The sequence below is a fragment of the Coptis chinensis genome, chromosome 3 (assembly GCF_015680905.1).
Source record: "Coptis chinensis isolate HL-2020 chromosome 3, ASM1568090v1, whole genome shotgun sequence".
NCBI classification, from domain to species: domain Eukaryota; kingdom Viridiplantae; phylum Streptophyta; class Magnoliopsida; order Ranunculales; family Ranunculaceae; genus Coptis; species Coptis chinensis.
This window is the reverse complement of record NC_141458.1, coordinates 82,180,028-82,200,435: the sequence shown is the minus strand read 5'-3', so window position 1 is coordinate 82,200,435 and position 20,408 is coordinate 82,180,028. Positions and strand designations below refer to the sequence as shown.

Below are 20,408 nucleotides of genomic sequence, written 5' to 3'. Positions count from 1 at the left end.
GAAGTCGAATGGTGCGAGGAGAGAAGTGCATGCTTCGATTATAACTGAGGTTCTGGGCATTATACCAAAATGCGAGCTAGTAGCCACCGTGCAGGAATCCCAATATGGCGGGGTAGAGGCATTGATGAAAGACAATGTTGTGGAGAGAGAGTACAATGTGAAATCGCATTACGTCCGACAGTTGTCACTAAGAACCAACCAGCTGGCTGTAGCTCAGTGGGTTGGTAAGAATGTCATTAGGAAAGAGAAGTTCAATGAGATCGATCTGAACTGTCTGCACGTACTCTGGATACTACAGAAACAGAGGTATGATTTTTGCATCATTGACTTCTTGTTCACTATAATTAGAGGAATTGGAGTAAGTACCGCACTCTTTCCTACTTTAATTATGAAGATTATGTTGTCTTCTGGTGAGAAACCCAAAACTGAGTGGACGATGTTGAAGTTGCATGCAAATGCAATTGCTTATACGGGATATGTTCGTAAAAGTTTGGAGATTGCCAGGAGAAAGGGTTGTGGAAGAGGGTGATTCGGATGATGAGGAGGACACGACATGTTTTGATGTCAATGCCTTGGAGAACTGTAATTCGGATATGGAACGCATGTCGGTGCTACATCGTGGTTTGCATTCCCTGAACCATATATGTGAAGACTTGCGGAATAGGCAGGTTTCCATTCATGATGAACATGTGAACCTGCAGAAGACTGTGGAGATGGACTTCCAGCGCCAGGATGAGTGTTGGGAAGAGATGAGGGCATTTATGGAGGCACAACGCCGATTCCGAGTGGAAATCCTATAATGCATGCCACCCATTGGGGGTTCTTCTTCAAAGGAGTCTGTGAGGTATGAGCGCCGTCGCCGAAGGAAGGATGACTCGGGCCCATCTTCATCTCGTGGCTAGTGGTTTAGGAAATTTGTTGTTTTGATGTTGTTTTTATTGCTTTTAGTAGATTGGATATTGAGTTGTTAAATTTAGTAGTTAAATTTGAATTCTGTAGTTAATTATTATTTGAGTTTCTATTTTAATTTAATTTGGTTCTTGTGTAAACATCACGATGATTTTTAATGAATCCCACCTTCCCAAGTGTTTGGGGATGGTATTATTGTTTTTAGCATTGTTTTATCTTGTCCACCATTTTAGAAGTTAAATCTTGCAAATCGTGGAAATATGAGTTGTTGGGAATGTTGCCGATATGGGTGTGGTTAAGATTAGATATTGTTGTAGAAGGGAATTTCAATAAATAGAATTAGAAAGATGCTATTTTGAAATAAACCAAAAAGCTATTGGTTTATATTCGGAATATGCACCTAACTTGTTTCCGTTTTGGTTTTAGAATATTTTGTTTCCGGCAATTGCCTTAAAATTTTTTGGCAACTTGTTGATATTCATTTTAGAAACTAAAACCCTATATATACTTGATTCACTCTCCCACAACCCACACCCCTTACTTGCATCTCTCACTTTGAACCTCTAAATTTTTCCTTTTGTTTTTCACTTCATCCCCGCCAGAGTAGGTACCTGAGGCCAAGCCTGCGCTGAAGATCAAGCCTCTGGAACTTCGAAAGCAAAACCAGAGGCGTGCCTACGCCTACTAAGGCCAATTCAGAGCGCACCCCTGCTCTCTTCTTTGGACCTCGCCCAAGACAGAGCCTTTCCCGCGATCTTCTTCGACCACTTTAATTTTTGATTTTTTGTTAGTTTTTCCGGGTTGTTTGCGGCACTTCTAGAGAGTATTTATTGTGATGACATCTCCTACAAATATACCCGAGTAGTCTTTTCAAGACTTGTTAGAAGCGAGACCCATAGAGGATCGCTTATGGCGAGAGGATCGTGCGCTTAGGATGGTGGCATCTACCGTAAGTCCCGGCGACTTGTATTCACCTCAACTTACTGCATATTTCTATAATAATGCTAAATTCTTTTGTCAACCTGATGGAGAACAAAAATTCTCTGTCGTAGTTAATGACACGACAATGGAATTCAGCAAGTCTTTGGTAGCGTTGGTTGTGGGAATACATTTGCCTGATCCTACAAACACGTGGGGATATATGACCAATAATGCATACCTCTATAACTATGCATATTTTAGGGGTGTTTCGTGTAATGGACCAAGGGCAATATAAAATAGCCCTTGGTAGCCTATCCCTGAACGTAGGCACCACCATGTTATTTATCCTGATGAATATTTTAGGGGAGTGACGGTTTACTTCTTCAAATAATATAGCTGGTGACATTTTCCTTTGCTTTAGCGAGGGACGTTTCTTATCGACATTCCCGTGAGTTTTAGTGGCTAGTCTAGCGAGAGCCCATAGCATAAGGCATACGTATCTTCTTATGCCTGTTTTGGTTTGCCGCATCATGCACGGTTGTTTACCTGAATTATGTACCCAGTTCACGGATTGGGTTGGGCCATGAGACCACCAATTGCGTTGTTCGTTCATTTCGAAGTTATGACTTGGTCGGGATGGCGGGTGCAACCTAATTTGGTTGCTCCTTACACCCCATCAGACCGAGTAACACTTGACAGGTTAGCACGGATAGATGATACACGGAGACAGGCCTGGCAAATCATCATGGTGTGGCAGGATACGAAGGAACCTCATTTCTTTATAGAAGAGGTTGATGACACCTAAATCTTTGGATAAGTGGTAAGTTTTATTTTTGTTAGGTAATGCGCTTATGTCCCAAGCGGTTTACTTCTTATAACCCCATAACGGGTGGAACTCATATAGAGTTGCGTCTGTTTTTATTTATCTATATTAGTATGTTTTAACTATGTTTTGCAGATGTTCCAAAATTTCACGCGTTTCCATGGTATTTTTCTACCCTTTTTATTTCAATACTTTGAGGACAAAGCATGTTTTTTTTTTTTTTGGGGGTGTAATAGAAATACGCGTAATTTAAGGCATCTGTTAGGATATAGATATGTATAATATGCACTTGTTTTCTAGTAAAAAAATCAAAAATATAAATAAAAAGTTTTGGTTATACACTTAGGAATATTAGTATTGTTTTTTTTCTATACTCTTAATAATCTACAAGTTTCACGTTAGCTTTTGCATTAGAATAGTTTTTAGAAACTTAGGTTAATATGTAGGTAATAATTTTTGCATCTTTCTATAAATATATTGCATGAGTATCTACGTTTGTATTGACAGTAAGTTTCTGAAATCTAGGTTAGTATACTTATTCTACAAATCCTGTGAGAATATAGCCTAAAGCCTTATATTAGTGAAATATTTGAGAAATGACACAAGGGAGAAGTAAATTCCGGATATAAAAATCACACGTCCACTTGCTTGATCACTATGTCATATCCTAAGCGAGAATTTAGGCCCTCTTTGGATCGATATAGCCAGAAATTCAAACCTTATGAAATTATTTTCCGCTTAGTTAAGCCCTCTGAGCCTTTCTTTAGCCTTTCATAACCCGCAAATCCTTTACCCTTTTACAAAATAAAATAAAAATAAAAATCAGCCTACCCATTCTTTGAATAAGTCTGAGAATAGAGATGAAAAATATATAAGAGAAAGACCTTTGAAATCAAGAATTTGTTAGTTGCTTCAAATAAGAAAAGGAAGTTCCATCCAAATAAAAATAAAATAATAATAAAATAAAATAAAGAGTTAGAACTCCAAAAACATAATCAAATGAGTCAAAAGCCAAAGAAAAAGAAAAAAAATGGCTAAGGATGGAAACAAAGTGTAGAAGCAAAGTAAAACAAGGTTTACTCTAGTTACATAATATGAAGACTCTATTATCTCAGACTGGTTATTTTTGAATATCCATTTCCTTCATTCTTAAACCATCACCTAATCCCCGCAACACCTAATAAAGACCTCTAGCTCAATTAGGAATAGATTAGTGTGATAGTAAGTGGCAGATGTGTTTGATCGACTTCGACTTCCTTGTGTGTCATTGAGATTGTAAGGTAAAGTGTGCCACGCATTACACTAGAGTATTAAACTCGAAAGCAGTAAAAATCGAGTGTTTTTGTCTTGACATTTATGCGAGGACCTACTTAAGGACGTTATTCCAAAGTTTCAGAAATGGACATGTTAGTGCATTACATAGCATTACTCATTGTATATATGTTTATTCGTAGATAATTGATTATTATGCATATATTAGCTTAGGTTTTGACTTGGTTATTCTGTATTCATTGCTAGTGAGATGGATTGATATTGAGAATAAATAAGGAAACTATAGTTTTATTTCTTAGTCGTTGTAGTATAGATGAAGTTTGTGAGTACCTTCACTGGAAAACTCTCATGAGGTTATAACTCGTCCAATAAGGAATTCCTAGTGGTTTAAGGCCTTGTTGCATATGGTCAATGTAATCGCACTCGGCGAAACGAGATTAGTTAGAACTCCACTTTTGGTCACTTATTCTGGATTTCTCATATTTGCTTAAGGACAAGAAAATGCTTTTTGGGGTGGTTTGATAAGAGCCCAAAACTGTAGTTTTAACCCCTTAACAATATTACTTTTAGACCCAATTATGTGATTAATAAGTAAAGAGTTAGTACTGCTATTATCGTGTTCATATGTATTACGGGCATTAGAGTCGAATATGTGCGAAAATACGCCCCTTTTGGCGAGATAAAGGAGCAAAGGTTGAGGGCTAAGAAGTTCTATGATTAAAGGTCAAAATTCAAGGAGAAAAGCCTTTTAAAAGCCCAGTCCAAAGCTGAAAAGTCAAAGTCAACGCGGGCGTAAATAGAGCACAAAAGTCAGTAGAACTTCCGAAGGCCGTATATTTGGACTCTAACCTCGGAATTGGGCCTACCATATGTCAAAATGACCGGCTCGGAAAGAGATTTCTATTGGTCTAAGCCTTGACCCAATAAGAGGAGCAAAAGTAAACAAAAGTCTGTTTAAGTCATTTCAACTGAAAACCCCCCTTTGTGGGATGAAGCAATGAGGTTTTTGGGCTCGATTTTCCCTAACCAAAAATATGGCTCCTTAGCCCATGCACGAAATTGTTGATCTTGTCTCCTCCATATGAAGAGACAAAGACTTAGCTCTTAAGCTAGTTAGTTTTTACTTAGTCAATTATCCAATAGCTAGTTTTGGATCTAGTTTTTGGATAGAAATTAGCTTTTAGAACAAGAAATTAGCTTGTAGAATCAAAACTTAGTTTTACTTAGTAAAGAATCCATTTTAAGTTTTTATCTAGTTAATTAGCATCAAATTAGTTGTTAGAACAAGATTTGAGTTTTAGAATAAAATACTTAGTTATATTTCAATATTTAATTTCTAATTTAATATTTGATTCATAGATTTAGTTTGTCTTAAATTGATAATTAGTTATTCATAATCTTAGTTCTAAATTAGTTTTAAATTTAGTTTTAATTCATTTTGAATCTTAAACTATTGTTCTATTAGAATTATAAAGTTTAAATTACTTATATCAAATGGCTTGTTCTTATTGTTCTTGTGTTAGAAATGATAGTGCAATGATTCAAGGCTAAAACCTCCATTAGAGGGTAGAGGGGTTTGAGGAAGCCTTGATGAAACTTGATTTTATTAGCATAGAAATCGTCGTAGTAATCTATTCCATTCTAAAAAATATTTAGTTCTCTATGAGAATGGGTTTGATTGCTTCACATGCTGATTGTTAGTTGGTAGAGATTACCATGAATGATTAGGGATTAGATAGACCCAATTATTATGCGAAAACATTTCAATTCAGATTACGACAAATTCTTCGTTAGTTAATTGAGTCAAATCAAAGTGGAATCAAATTCTCCTAATTCCTCCTCATACTGTCAATTTAGTATTAAATTGTTGTCATTTCATTTATCGCATCTTGATTAGTTGAATTACCATCGTAGTTAATTTCAATTTCATTACTCTCACGACTTTGTTAGCTTACACGAACTAAGAAACGTTATATTCTAAGCGAAGCTAGAAGTGGAACAATTCTCTACTCTAAACGCGTATTGCATTGATAGAGAGTAGATTACTTTGATATATAAGCAAGAGAATAGTTCTAGTTTTACTTACATTTGAGTTTCATCGCTTATTCGTAGATAAAACTACTATTTTAAATGAGATCAATAACTCAATAGTGTGTAGCGGGGTTCGAACCCCAGACTTCTGATATCATCACCCAAAAGTTTTACCAACTAAGCTAGAAGACACTTACATATTTTTTTATTGTCATTCTCCTTCTCTCCCTATTACTATTTTTTCCAAAGAAACAGTAGTGTCATTATCTATTTCTATTCATCTTGTGCGTGTATACTATCGTGGTGAGGCAGTAGTGTGTGTGTAGAATCACAAATAGATATAAAGGATTATTATTTTATAACAATCTTAAGACAATAACTTGTGTTTTATATTTGTGATATACGGTTTAGAATATAAATATATTAATTGGTCTGTTTTTGTGTATTAGTCGAAAATGTCGAATAACGAAAAGAATCCCGTCGACTAATGGCGTTGTGGCATCAACTGTGAATGCTTTAAAAGATACTAATGCATCTAGAGTGAGCATGCCTACTCCACTGAATGTTCCTGTGAACCATCAAGAAAAGCCTGAGAAATTTGATGGGAATGATTTTAAGAGGTGGCATCAGAAAATGTTGTTTTACCTGACTACTCTAAACTTCAAAAAATTTGCGAGAAGATTCACCAATTATCAATGAGTATGAAACAAATGTGTATGCTATTGGTGCATTAGATGCTTGGAAATAGGGTGATTTTCTTTGCAAGAATTATATCCTTAATGGACTGGACAATACTCTATATAATGTCTATAGTCCGATGAAAACCACTAGAGAGTTATGGGAGTCATTGGATAAGAAATACAAGGCTGAGGACGCCGGCACAAAGAAATTTGTGGTTGGCAGGTTCCTGGATTTCCATATGGTCAACTCTAAAAGCGTGATTCATCAAACGCAAGAGCTTCAAATAATCGTGCATGAAATTCATGCAGAAGGTATGATTCTGAGTGAATCTTTCCAAGTTGCTGCTGCAATTGAAAAATTGCCTCCAGCATGGAAAGATTTCAAGAACTATTTGAAGCATAAGTGTAAGGAAATGAAGCTTGAGGATTTGATTATCAAGTTGAAGGTAGAGGAAAGTCACCGCTCATCTGAGAAAAAGAGTGGAAGTTCTGTCAAGCACAAGGAAAATATGGTGGAGGGTAAGCCAAAACCCAACTCCAAAAAGAGAAAGGCATCTGATGATGGTCCCAAAAGCAACGAGTCCAAAAAGTTCAAAGGGAATTGCTATGTGTGTGGCAAATATGGACATCGTGCTAAGGATAAACAGGACAAGACAAAGGACAATGCGGCTCAAGCAAACGTGACTTAAGTGGAAACAATCACTGCAAATGTTTCCGACATGTACCTTTCCGCTGTTGTTTCTGAAGTTAATCTCATTAACAACTCCAACGAATGGTGGAGAGACTCTGGTGCTACTCGCCACATATGTTCCGACATGAATCTTTTTTTTTTCATATCAGAAGGTGGAACATGGTGAACTTCTCTATACGGGGAACTCTTCTACTTCTAAAGTTGAAGGACATGGGAAGGCTGTGCTGAAATTTACTTCTGTGAAAGACCTCACTCTTAATGATGTACTTCATGTACCAGATATTTGAAAGAATCTTGTGTCAGGATCTTTGTTGAGCAAGAAGGGTTTCAAGTTGGTGTTTGAGTCTGACAAGTTTGTTCTTACTAAGGGGGGTTTATTTGTGGGCAAGGGATATTGGAGCGGTGGGCTCTTCAAATTGAATGTATCTGTCGACTCTATTATTAATAATAATTATATTGCTTATGTGCTTGAGTCTTATGAAATTTGGCATGAGAGATTAGGCCATGTTAATAACACTACAATGCGTAGACTAGTGAATCTAAATCTATTGTCTACATTCAATTGTAATAATCAGATTAAATGTGAAGTATGTGTAGAGTCAAAATTTACTAGATTACCTTTCAAATCTGTTGAAAGGAACTCAGAACCCCTAGAGTTAATTCAAAGTGATATTTGTGACTTAAAATTTGTTCAAACAAGAGGGGGAAAAAAGTATTTTGTCACTTTTATAGATGATGCTACATGATACTGCCATGTTTACTTGCTTAGTAGTAAGGATGAAGCCTTAGAGAAGTTCAAACTTTACAAAAATGAAGTTGAGAACCAACTAAGAAAATCAAGGTTCTAAGAACCGATAGAGGTGGCGAATATGATTCGCAAATCTTTGATGAATTTTGTTCCGAACACGAAATAATTCATCAAACAACGGCACCTTATTCCCTACAACAAAACAGAGTTGCTGAGAGGAAAAATAGGACGTTGAAAGAGATGCTAAGTGCATTGTTGAACAGTTCGGGTTTTGCCCCAGAACTTGTGGGGGGAGGCATTACTTTCTGCAAATTATATACTAAAATAAAGTGCCTCGCTCTCAAGAAAACTAACAAGACACCCTAAGAAATGTGGAAAAGAAGACAACCTTCCTACAAGTACTTAAAAGTATGGGAGTGCCTTGCAAAGGTGGCTGTTCCAGTTCCTAAAAGGACTAAGTTAGGACATAAAACAATTGATTGCATTTTTATAGGTTATGCAAACAATAACCATGTGTATCGCTTCCTTGTGCATAAATCTGAAATTAATGATGTACATGCGAACACCATTTTGGAAGCAAGAGATGATTCATTTTTTGAGAATATTTTTCCCTGTAAACAAACTCTTGATATGAGTTATCATAGGAGAAATCATGATATGGCATCGAGTAGTAATCAAAATAATGATTCATGGGATCACGATGATGAACCTCGACGCAGCAAGAGAGTGAAGACTTCTAAGTCTTTTGGTATTGATTTTCTGACTTATTTGTTAGAAAATGAACCTCAAACCTATAAGGAAGCCATTTCTACCCCGAAAGCTCCTTACTGGAAAGAGGCAATACATAGTGAGATTGAGTCCATTATACGAAACCATACTTGGGAATTGGTGGACCTTCCACCAAGAAACAAAACCATAGATTACAAATGGTTATTCACGTGCAAAATGAAACCCGACAGTTCCATTAAAAAGTACAAGGCCAAACTTGTTGCCAAGGGATTTTGGCAAAAATAAGGCTTGGACTATTTTGATACTTATTCACCTGTAACGAGAATAACATCTATTAGAATGTTAATAACATCCATTAGAATGTTAATTGCTATTGTGACATTATATAATCTTGAGATTCATCAGATGGATGTTGAAACCGCCTTTTTGAATGGTGAACTAAATGAAGAGATTTATATGAAATAACCAGAAGGTTTCATATATAGTCAAAGGTCAAGAAAAGAAAGTGTGTCGACTTGTGAAATCCCTCTATGGATTAAAATAAGCGCCAAAACAATGGCATGAGACATTTGATAATATAATGTTGTCAAATGGATTTAGAATTAATGAATGTGACAAGTGTGTCTACATCAAATGCATTAATAATGCCTATGTCATTGTTTGTCTTTACGTAAACGATATGCTTATCATGGGTAGTAATAAGGATATCATAAAGTCTACAAAGAGAATGTTAAGTAGTAAGTTTGAAATGAAGGACTTAGGCATTGCAGATGTTATACTAGGGATTAAAATCACTAGAGGCACTACTAAAAAAATGACTTGTGATGACGGCTTTTAGCCGTCATGAAACAGGTTTAATGACATTTTTTCATTAAAAAAACTACCGTCATTATAGAGCCCGTCCATAAAAGTTAACCAAAAGCGTCATAATTTTGATGACGGTTCAAGAAGTTTTGCATTAATGCTCAAACTTAATATGCCAAAAATTCATTTATAAACGTCATAATTAGATCATTTTGTGTGACATGTTTTACTTAACCGTTATAGTTTTACTAAAAAAAGCGTCAAGAAATAAACCTTCTTTATGATTGTTTTTATTTAAGCGTCACTATGAGAAACAAAAGCGTCAATAAATTAACATTAAAAACTGTCAAGAATTGGTATGTAACACGACAGTTCTTTGGAAGCCGTCATAACTTATTCGTTTTTTTTTCCTGTAAATCTGGAAATTCCTATAAACCCAATGCATTCATACACCTTGACAACTTAAGTCCATTACGGAAACAAGAATCATACTTTTATTACCAACATAAATCATTCCAAGAACTTGTTCATATTACATAATTTATTCAGAAGAAAAAAAAATTAAATAACTCAAACACTTGATTCAAAATCAAGTCATAATCTAACAATAATGCAATTTATATAACCCATCCAACAAATTGCTAATCAACCGATCCATCTCAAACAAACTTAATCAAGCTACCATGCTACCTCACTTGTAACCTAAAAAACAATATGAAGAAGAATGTGTTAGTTTGTTTAAAAGTAAACTAAAAAATAATCATATAACTACTAAATGAAAGAGATCACGATCAACGCTACTATGACAGAATCATGTTGGTTAAGCCCTAAACGTTACACCACTACTGAGGATATCCGACCAGATACACAAATAACCCTTTACCTAATATGCAAACGAAAAGAACGTAAGAAATTACCAAGCCAAAAAAAAAACGTAAAGAAATTAGACCTATGGAGAGATGCATTGATGGTGTTGAATCTGTGTTCTCCATAATTTGAAATGTCTAGTGGAAAAACTTGGGCTAATATGAATGAACCCGATTAGCATTGGTAACTAGAACAAACCATGCATGCAATGCACAATCGATAAAATTTTCGACAATTTGGGGAGGATGTCGTCAAAGTAAATTTAATCCCACTAGAAGATAAAATTTAAAGTGGAATCCCAAATGCAAATTTTTAGAAGTATATATTAAATATCGTTATGATATTTAAAACTTTAGGTCCTTTGCGATCCAATACCTTCTTTTGAGTGAAATTTTGTTTCTAATTTCAGCTCTCTATGCGATAAGCACTAAGGAGTTTGGTTTTATGTGTATGATCCGACCCCTAACAATATGACGAGTTTAAGTATTTCAATCCTTTGATCTCATCCTGAGTAAACTTGTTATGGCTTGGAATTACATTTAACTCCTAGAGCAATATGTTATTACCGGTAATGCGTCATCCAAGTTGACTGAAAGTTTGGAAGACAATAGATACTACACATCTGGAGACATACTAGCCGATACATCGTTAAGAATTTGGACCCACCCGATTACTTGTATCATTGTATGAGTCCCACAGTGCTTGTCCTACTTGGACTCGATCAAAAGCCGGTAGGGGTTTGTAAATTTTATTTCTTAGGTTAAAGATATATGATTGACATTTGACTGTACTAAGTTACTAACTTAAAGCACAAGTAGAGTCGCCCCCGTGGTGAAACGCAAGCTAAAGAAAAAGATGTGTATCATCTTCCGCGACCATATTTTGGTTTTAATTATGATCACATAAGAAATTAAACGTAACATACCTCTTGAAAACACATCAAAAAGCCCATCCGAAACCATTGTAGCAATGAACAAAACTGCTTTTGAAATCTTTTTTGGGCAACACTCCAAAGCATATGAGATGATTGCACCTCCACAACCTGTGACCAACTAAAATAACCTCGAGGAAGAACTGCAGATATCACAATACTATCCAAAAAGATTACGGACAAAATATATGAAAGAATAATCTGGATCACACCATCACTAGCACACTCACACCTTTTTCTTCTTCGTAAGTTCTATAAATAATCAATCGGGGGCTTAGCGTAATCAGCCAAGGTTGATATCTTTGCTCAGATCCGTTCGACGATCCCGGATCCCAAGAGATCTATGGCGGTGGGAATCGACACGCTTCCTCCAGCCAGAGCAATGCCTTATACCAACACCATGCTCCAAACCCTTCTCCATGAACAAGAACAAATTTATTTGTTTGCAAGTTCTCAAGAAATTTTGGATCCTACAAGAGGTACCTAAAGTTATTCCTTCATCATCCAAGATCGGAAAATTATGAAGAACAAGCAAGTCAAAAATAGTCGAGGAATATTGTTAACAAATCTAAATTTGTAGTTGATTGCATTCAAAACCATTTTGGAAGGAGCTCTAAAAATAACACAGTGGCAGTGTACGTGTTCACGGGCTCTAAGTATGTACACATTAATTGGTTATACATCAAGGAGAGAATCTGTTAACTCGAGGGAATAAACATTATACTTTTTGCCGGTTTACTACCTATTGAAACTACAAATCAAATTACAACTCTTCCTATGTAGGCAATATATGGTATGCCAGAAATCTCCTCAATATAAAGAGGTTTCTCCCCATTTCCTATTTTATAATCTTAGTAATGCACAAGTCCAACCCCTCCCCTCACCAAGGTAACAACATTGACTCTGTGGCAGGTCCTGTAATTGTTTTAGAAACCCCGAGTGTGAAATGCACCTCAAGTTCTTAAACCATGCAGCACCAATGTGCACATTCTCAATTTACAAGAGACATAAGAGTACAAGACACGAATACACGAGCAATGAGACCAAGGTTAATAATACTTTCTCTCACCAGATAGTGGATTTATCAGCACATTTTTTGTCTTGAAATCCAACTAATTTTTGGCCATGCGTTTTGGCCTAATTTTTATTACCAAGTAGATGCATGTTTTAAGGAAATCAGTTTTGTACTCTAATAGCACATCATAATTCATGAATTTATGATGTTGGAATATAACCAAATAAGTTCATTGCAATGATTCCGAATCACTCGACCGGCCCCACAAATGATTAGTATGAGACAATAATAGAACTGTTATGTTTTTCTTGACTTGTATAAAATCCTTTCAAGATAGATGTTTAGCTTCATAACAAGAAACCAAGAAATACTTTGAATGTAGTACTAACATTACCTGAGAATCCAAAGGGTCCGTCTCCTTGAAACAATGTTCAGAAAAATTAATTCGCGATACCGGGCCACCAAGATTGGATCAATAGTGTCATGAGGAATTGCTGCATGACCTCCTTTACCACTAATTTTGCTTTGAAGGCTCCACATCCCGCTAAGAATTCACACGGGTCTCGATGCAACAACACCCTAGGCCATCTATAAGTCGTGTGAAGAGCAAAGATGGCCTCAACATTTTCAAGTGCCCCTCTTTGATCATTCTCTGCGGCTCCTTCACCTCGTTCCCAAGTGGTATATTACGATGTCTTCAATTCAAGTTCAAAATTCCCGAGTAAATGAGCAAATGAAGGAAATGAACGACCGGATGGATGCACTTAGTATGAATAATGAAATTTTCTAAACTCGTGAGGAAAATGAAAATGGGTGGATACTTGATCGGGGAAAAAAAAAAAAAAAATGGAATTGGGTTTGAGCAATAGAGGGCCGTGTTTGGTGGACTGAATCTCTCGATTCCTTGGTCAATTTGCTAACTTATTTCGTGATGCATTACGGCGGTCTTTTAGTTTTGAGAGAGGAGCAAAAAAGGAGGAGACGAACCGTAAAAGCTTATCGGAGACCAGGGAAGGAGGTGAATTAGGTTTGAAGAGTATAAACCGATAAGGGGAGAGGTTGGGTGTTTGAAATTTCAACCTTTTCTTTTGTTTCACGACATTTTGAATCGGAAAAAAAAAAGAATTGGCTCTTTTTGACGCTTTAGTTTTCGAGGCAGTTCTAGGTTTGTTTAATCGTGAAGGTTCACCTTTTCTAATGTTCGGTTTTCTTCTTTTTTTTTGTCTAGTTATTGACGGTTGAATATGGTCCAAGAGCGTGAAAGGTGTTTGACGGTTTATTATGGTGGCCGTCATAAAATCATAATATTTTCGTGACGAGTCATACACATCATAATGTTGCAATAGTTGTCATAAAATATATATTTAAATTATCAAAAAAAAAATCAACATATTTTCTTGACAGTTGGGCCATACACGACATAATATTGCAATAGCCGTCATAAACATATTATATTTTCTTGACGCTTGTGTCATACACGACATAATATCATAAAATTATTATATTTTCTTGACGCTTGTGTCATACACGACATAATATTGCAATAGCCGTCATAAAAATATTATTAAAACACCTATCTTGACGGTTTTTAGCAAAGCCGTCAAGATAGATAAAAAACAACCGTCATAATATGTCTTTTTTTTAGTAGTGAGAACATCAGAAGGACTTATTTTATCTCAATCACATTATATTGAGAAAGTGCTTAAGAGATTTAATAAGTTCGATTGTAGTCCAGCAAGAACACCTGTGGATCGTAACCTTCATTTGTGTAAAAATGACGGTAAGATCATTTCTCAGTTAGAGTATTCCCAAATAATAGGCAGTCTCATGTAGATGATGAACTATACTAGACCGGACATTGCATACTTTCGTAAAAATGGCCGAAAGTAGATATACTAGTAATCCAGGTGTACCACACTGGAAAGCATTAGCGAGGGTTTTACAATATCTGAGATATACATTGAACTATGGTTTATACTATACTCGATATCTAGTGGTAATTGAGGGTTATAGTGATGCCAATTGGATATCTGACACCGAGGAGTTGAAATCCACTAGTGGTTACGTGTTTATGCTTGGAGGTGCGGCCATCTCATGGAAATCCTCAAAACAAACGTGTATTGCTCGATCCACGATGGAGTCAGAATTTATTGCTTTAGATAAAGCAGGAGAAGGAGCAGAATGGTTACGCCATTTTGTGGAGGATATTCCAATGTGGCCAAAGCCAATGCCTGCAATATGTATCCATTGTGATAGTCAATCAGCAATTGCTAGGGGTAATCTATTCCATTCGGAGTAATTGTAAAAAACACCAAGGTTCAATGGGGACCTTCAATGGGGACCTTCAATGGGGACCTCTTTAGGTGCGACTTGAAGTGAAATTGCTTAAATTGCAACGGGATGATCTAGTGCTCCAATTCTTGCCTAGAATAGCAAACTTTATTAGGTAGAGTTTTTCCTATCCGTTTTCTTTTCATGTTCATTTCCACTTTTGGTAAAATCCTTCATTGACAACAGTGTAAGTTCATCAGTGGAAGTAAATATGAATAGTTCTCTAGTAAACGATCAAGAGTTTCCCCTCAAGATTACTTCCGAAGATTGCAGAGTGTTCCAATCTCATCTGAAATTCTACCGAGAGAATCGAAAAGAAGCGGTGAAGTTGAACCAAACCAACGAAATTCATGGAGTTCACTGTTCAACAAAGGTAAAAAAAACTTTACTTTACCCTCTGCAAAGATTACACAACCGAGGTTATTAATGGAGTTACAATTATACCAAAAGATATCATTTCGAGAGGCATTAGTATGTGGCGGGATTACTTAGTGGGTTTCTTTTTAGAAAATCGAATGTCTTTTCCGTTTGTGAAACAAGTATTAGCTAAGAAATGGAAAACAAAAGGGAATTTGATATGATAGCGACTTCGAATTATTCTACTTCAAGTTCACAAATGAGGAGGATAAACTTCATGTGATGGAATTAGGTCCCATTTACATGGCGGGAAACTGTTTTATAGTCACACCATGGTCACGGGATGTTGAGAAGAGGAGAAAAACAATCAAAGGCATACCAATATGGGTTAATCTTTATGATGTACCCAAAGAACTATGGTCGAAGAGGGTCTTGGTGTTGTGGCGGTCGATTGGGTAGACCATTGCTAATGGACGAGGCTACTGCATCAAAAAGAGAATTAGTTTTGCAAGAGTCCAGTATTGAAGTTGAAATAACCTCGAGTTGCCTTTGTCCTTTGAGATTGAGATGGAAAAAGGGGATAATAGAACAATGCGGGTGGAGTACTCTTGGGTTCCCAAGAAGTGTGATATTTGTAAGGCTTTTGGCCATCTCACACGCAAAGTGTTTGAGTTCCAAGTTTTACTGAGCCCCGCAACACACAATGCGGGGCTCCACAAAAGAATATGGGTGCAACGACAATGGAAGAAATCGGTGAGCAAGAACCCGGAATCCATATCGAGAAAATCCCGTAATGGCCTGAATGAAGGATCGGTTAACACCGCAATTCTAGAGGTAAACCAGATTACTACGATGGTGGTGGGGTAGAGGAGAGCAATGGTATAGAGAAAAATGGTCCTATTGGCGGGAGATGTATGTAATGAGATAATGATCTGAGCCAAAATCAAGCTCAACCGGATATATGGAGCTTTGCAGACGGTGATGTCGAACTCTGCTTGAACCTAGGCGTGGTGCCTTATGTGGACAGGTTAGAGCACTTTGTCAATCCAGAAGATTCTGTTGCTATGGAGGAGTTTGAGGAAGAAATGGTGGATTTTATAAGAAGAAAAGAAGGAATTGGGGATGGTGAAATGTCGAGGATGTTTTGTCGATTGGAGGAGACCCCGTGACTTCGATGATAAAGTCACCGCGAAATACCGGGCTATTCGATACACCTATACAACATAAGAATGATCTAACCGAACCAAGTTGAGACTGGACTTATGACAGAGAAGGAAGGAAGTAAGCTGAAAGAACAGCATAATCCTAGTAGCAAAAAGAATGGTCATGGCAAGCGGAGTAGGGGTAGGCCCAAGGGTTCCAAAAACAAAAAACACTAAATGATAGCCCCAATAAGTGTGTGGAACATTCGAGGAACAAATGATGTACATAAAGCAAAGGAGATAAACAAGGTTAGAATAGAAAAGAAGATTTGTATTTTTGGTTTGTTGGAAACAAAGGTCAAGGAACAGAAGTTTGATGTTATTAGAAACATATGTTGTCCTCGATGGAGTAGTGTCAGTAATTATTCCTCTAGTGATGCTGGGATCCATTCTTAGTGAATGTCTAGAAGTTATCTGAGTCAGCTCAATATATTCATTGTAAGGTCAGATTCAAGCCTTGCAACGAAGAGTATTTTCTCACAGTGGTGTATGCAAGTAATAGATTCAGCGAGAGATTGGGTCTATGGAAAGATATTATGAATGTAAGTGCTTCAGTGCAGGGTCCATGGTGTGTGGCAGGAGACTTCAACAATATTTTATGTGCTAATGAGAGAATAGGAGGAGATTCCATGCACCCGAGAGAAGCTCAGGACTTCATCCTATGCCTTCAAAATGCAGGACTGACAGATTTAAATTCCATTGGATTTTTCTTTACATGGTGGAATAAATCAGTTGGTATAGGAAGTATTATGTCTAGGATCGACAGATGTTTGGTGAATAAAGCATGGATTACTTCATTTCCGTACACATTTGCTGAGTACCTACCTTATGGGGTTTCTGATCACTCACCAATGCTCTTGAGTTGGAGTGATTATACAAGAAAAGCTCCTCCCTTTCGGTTCTGTAACTTCTGGGTGTATCAACTAGAATTCAAAGACATACTGGCGGAAGTGTGGACTATGGCTATATACAATAATCCAATGTATGTGCTGATCCAGAAACTGAAACTGCTAAAACAGAAGCTTAAACCATGGGCCAGAGCAAATTTCTCTCATCTTCATGAAAGGGTAGAAACAGCTAAGCAGGAGCTACAAGATGTGCGATATATTACTACGAGGGGACTCAGGAAATATTTTTCCTCGGAGAAAGGGAAAGGGTTTGCTTGAGCGGATACAACACTCTAGCAAGAGCAGAGGCGGTGGATATGCAGAAAAAAGTGAAGGAATGTGGATGAAAGATGGGGACAAGTGCAACGTATTTCTTGGTACGCATAAAGGAGAAAAAACAAAGAAGAAAAGGAATATGGGCATTATCAAATGACCAAGGAGTCACTGATCAAAGGTCGAATGAAGTTGCAAAGACAATAGTTGAGTACTATACCCAACTATTGGGTACAAGTCTATCTGCCCGATGAAGGAGGAATCTTTTTTATGAGTTTGAAGGTAAGAAATATTATTCCTGAACCATTGGCTAGGCAACTAGAAGACGAAATCACAGATGAAGAAGTCAAAAGTGCATTGTTTGAAATGGAGGATATTAAAGTGCCAGGACCTCGATGGCTTTAATCCATTCTTCTTCAAGGCTTGCCGGAGATCGTGGGTAAGGATTTCACAAGTCAAGAAAAAAATGTTTTCAGCGGTTATCATCTCCCAAGAGCGATGCGCTACCTTTCTCGCCTTTATACCTAAAGCAACTACTCCTACTAAGGTAGAGGATTTCAGACCGATAGCTCTGTGCAACACCATATATAAATGCGTCACTAAGATCATCACCAACAGACTCAAGATATGTATTAATGATTTAGTGCATTTGAACCAATCGGCATTCATCCCTGATAGATACATTCAAGACAATATTCTCTTATCACATGAGCTTCTGAGGGGGTATGAAAGAAAACATGGAACGCCAAGGTGCTCAGTGAAGATTGATATCCGAAAGGCGTATGACATGATCAGCTGGGATACGATAGAGTTTATGATGAGGAGATTTCAGTTCCCTGTGAAGCTAAGGAAGTGGATCAAATTATGTATATGTTCTCCCACCTACTCAGTTCTTGTGAATGGTGCTCCAGAAGGTTTTTTTCAAGGTAAACGAGGATTGAGACAGGGCGACCCTATTTCTCCATATTTGTTTGTACTGGTCATGGAGGTGTTGGAAAGCATAGTAAAGGAGAAGATTGATGCAAAACAGATCAAATTTCATTCCAAGTGTAAGAAAACCAACCTGTCACACCTCGCTTTTTCGAGATGATGTCTTTGTTCTTTTGTAGAGGGAAGAGGAGTCTATCGAGGAGGACTTAAGGATTGTTTACATCTATTTGGTCAAGCAACTGGGTTACATATCAACAATCATAAAACTACTCTCATGACAGGATCCATTAGTGGTTATGAGGCTCAGAATCTGGCGTCGATTTTGGGAGTAGAGTTGGTTAGACCTCCAGTAAAGTATTTGGGCTTACCTCTCTTTGCCGGCAGACTTGGGATTAAAGAGTGCCAACCATTGGTGGACAGAGCCACAGCTAAACTTAAGGACTGGAAAGCTAGAATGTTGTCGCATGCAGGTAGACTTCAGCTTATCTTATCTGTTCTCACCGCAATGCCTATTTATTGGTATAGAACATTTATAATACCAAAAACTGTGATAGAACAGATAGAGAAGGTTTGTGCACGTTTCTTATGGAATGGTGTAGAACTTAAGAAATGTCATCATCAGGCCAGCATATCTACCATTTGCAAGACAAAGGAGGAAGGGGGTTTGGGTATTATGAATATGTCACTTTGGAATAGAGGGGCATACTGTGGTCTTGTGTATAGAATAGTAGCTAAGGAAGAAAGTGTTTGGGTTGAATGGGTCTGGAATAATTTGTTGCATAATAAGTTTTTCTGGACAATGGAAGTCCCAAATGACTGTGCTTGGTCATGGAGGAGTATCTTGAAGAGCAGGGATGAGGTAAAGAAGTTTGTCATATACAAAGATCGCGAATCGGGTGATTCTATTCTGCTATGGCACGATATTTGGTGCCAGTCGAGTCCTCTCATTCACAACCCGCATGCAGTTGCTGAGATTCAATTGCCGCTGGATGCAAAGGTTAGCCAGTTGATCAGGGAGAAAAAATGGAGCAACACAAAGAGGACTTGAATAACACCGCACTCGAGAGAGACATCTTGAATACTCCCATTAACTCTCATCCGATGGTGGATAGAGTTATATGGAAGCCAAATCCTAATGGGAAGTTCTCGCCGCCATATAATATAAAGTTCTGGCTCTCCAAAGGTCCTCGAGTAAGATGGCGTAGAATGGTATGGGGTAAGTTAGTATTGCCAAGGCACTTTCGTTCACATGTTGGCAAAATGTTTTCTAATAGCCTACCGACTCAGGATAGGCTTGTGCAAAAGAAGATCATCAGCCACTCGTCTTGCTGCTTGTGCAACCAAAGTCGAGAATATTCAAACCATTTATTCTTTGAATGCAGCTACTCCAAGGAAATTATGAGAGGTATCAAATCTGTCTTGGGCATTGAGTCTGATACAAGGTCCTCCAATAGGGAGTGGTCATCACTTCTGAGAGTATGTAGAAAGGGTGGATAAGACAGCGATGTTTATTCAAAGACTCATATGTGCTTCCATGGATGCAATATGGAAGGAGAGAAACACAAGAAGGTTCAAAATATTGCAAAGCCTCAAGGCGGTGGTGTTGAGTAGAACACTCGAGAGAAATGAGAGTGTATCTACAAACTCGGATCGATGAACTTCGAAACACCGGAGAACGAGAAGTTTGTGCGGTCGATCGGTATCCGTGCAGTTCAAAACAAAAGTAAGTAAATGGAACCAGTGGAACCCCCGAACCAACAAAGGTATAAATTGAATGCCGATGGGGCTGCGTTAAACGATCTAGGCACGTGGACATGGAGGCGTGATCTCGAGATGAACGGGGAACGATGGTTGAAGCTTACTCGAGGTCCGGGGATGAAATCGGTAATATTTCAAGAACTCAAGGCCATTGAGTTAGGACTGACCAGATGTCAGGTGCTGAAAGTATACAAGATATTGAAGTGGAATCAGACTCACTATGGGCAACACAGATACTTACGAATGTGG

General features: G+C 37.5%; 2 protein-coding genes across 2 annotated transcripts; both read left to right on the top strand.

The window, feature by feature from the left end:
• The first annotated feature begins 6,773 nt into the window (after nucleotides 1-6,773).
• Nucleotides 6,774-7,614, top strand: LOC147511110 (uncharacterized). The gene is made up of 2 exons (XM_086598364.1): nucleotides 6,774-7,316; nucleotides 7,477-7,614. The coding sequence occupies exons 1-2, from the start codon at nucleotides 6,774-6,776 to the stop codon at nucleotides 7,612-7,614; spliced, it is 681 nt and encodes a 226-aa protein (XP_086454490.1).
• Nucleotides 7,615-14,297: 6,683 nt separating this feature from the next.
• On the top strand, nucleotides 14,298-19,449 carry LOC147511109 (uncharacterized). Its single transcript, XM_086598363.1, has 5 exons — nucleotides 14,298-14,716; nucleotides 16,137-16,274; nucleotides 16,760-17,467; nucleotides 18,150-18,397; nucleotides 18,683-19,449. Exons 1-5 carry the CDS (start codon nucleotides 14,298-14,300, stop codon nucleotides 19,447-19,449), a joined length of 2,280 nt encoding a protein of 759 aa, XP_086454489.1.
• Nucleotides 19,450-20,408: the final 959 nt, after the last annotated feature.

What these genes read in the sequence shown, in the direction of transcription:
- LOC147511110 (XM_086598364.1), top strand. Translation starts at nt 6,774, where the DNA reads ATGAAAACCACTAGAGAGTTATGGGAGTCATTGGATAAGAAATACAAG. An exon ending in ACAATGCGGCTCAAGCAAAC is followed by an intron (nt 7,317 to 7,476) that starts GTGACTTAAGTG and finishes TTTTCATATCAG; the next exon opens with AAGGTGGAACATGGTGAACT.
- LOC147511109 (XM_086598363.1), top strand. Translation starts at nt 14,298, where the DNA reads ATGGCCGAAAGTAGATATACTAGTAATCCAGGTGTACCACACTGGAAA. An exon ending in GGTAATCTATTCCATTCGGA is followed by an intron (nt 14,717 to 16,136) that starts GTAATTGTAAAA and finishes TTATGTGGACAG; the next exon opens with GTTAGAGCACTTTGTCAATC. An exon ending in TGTCGATTGGAGGAGACCCC is followed by an intron (nt 16,275 to 16,759) that starts GTGACTTCGATG and finishes TTGTAAGGTCAG; the next exon opens with ATTCAAGCCTTGCAACGAAG.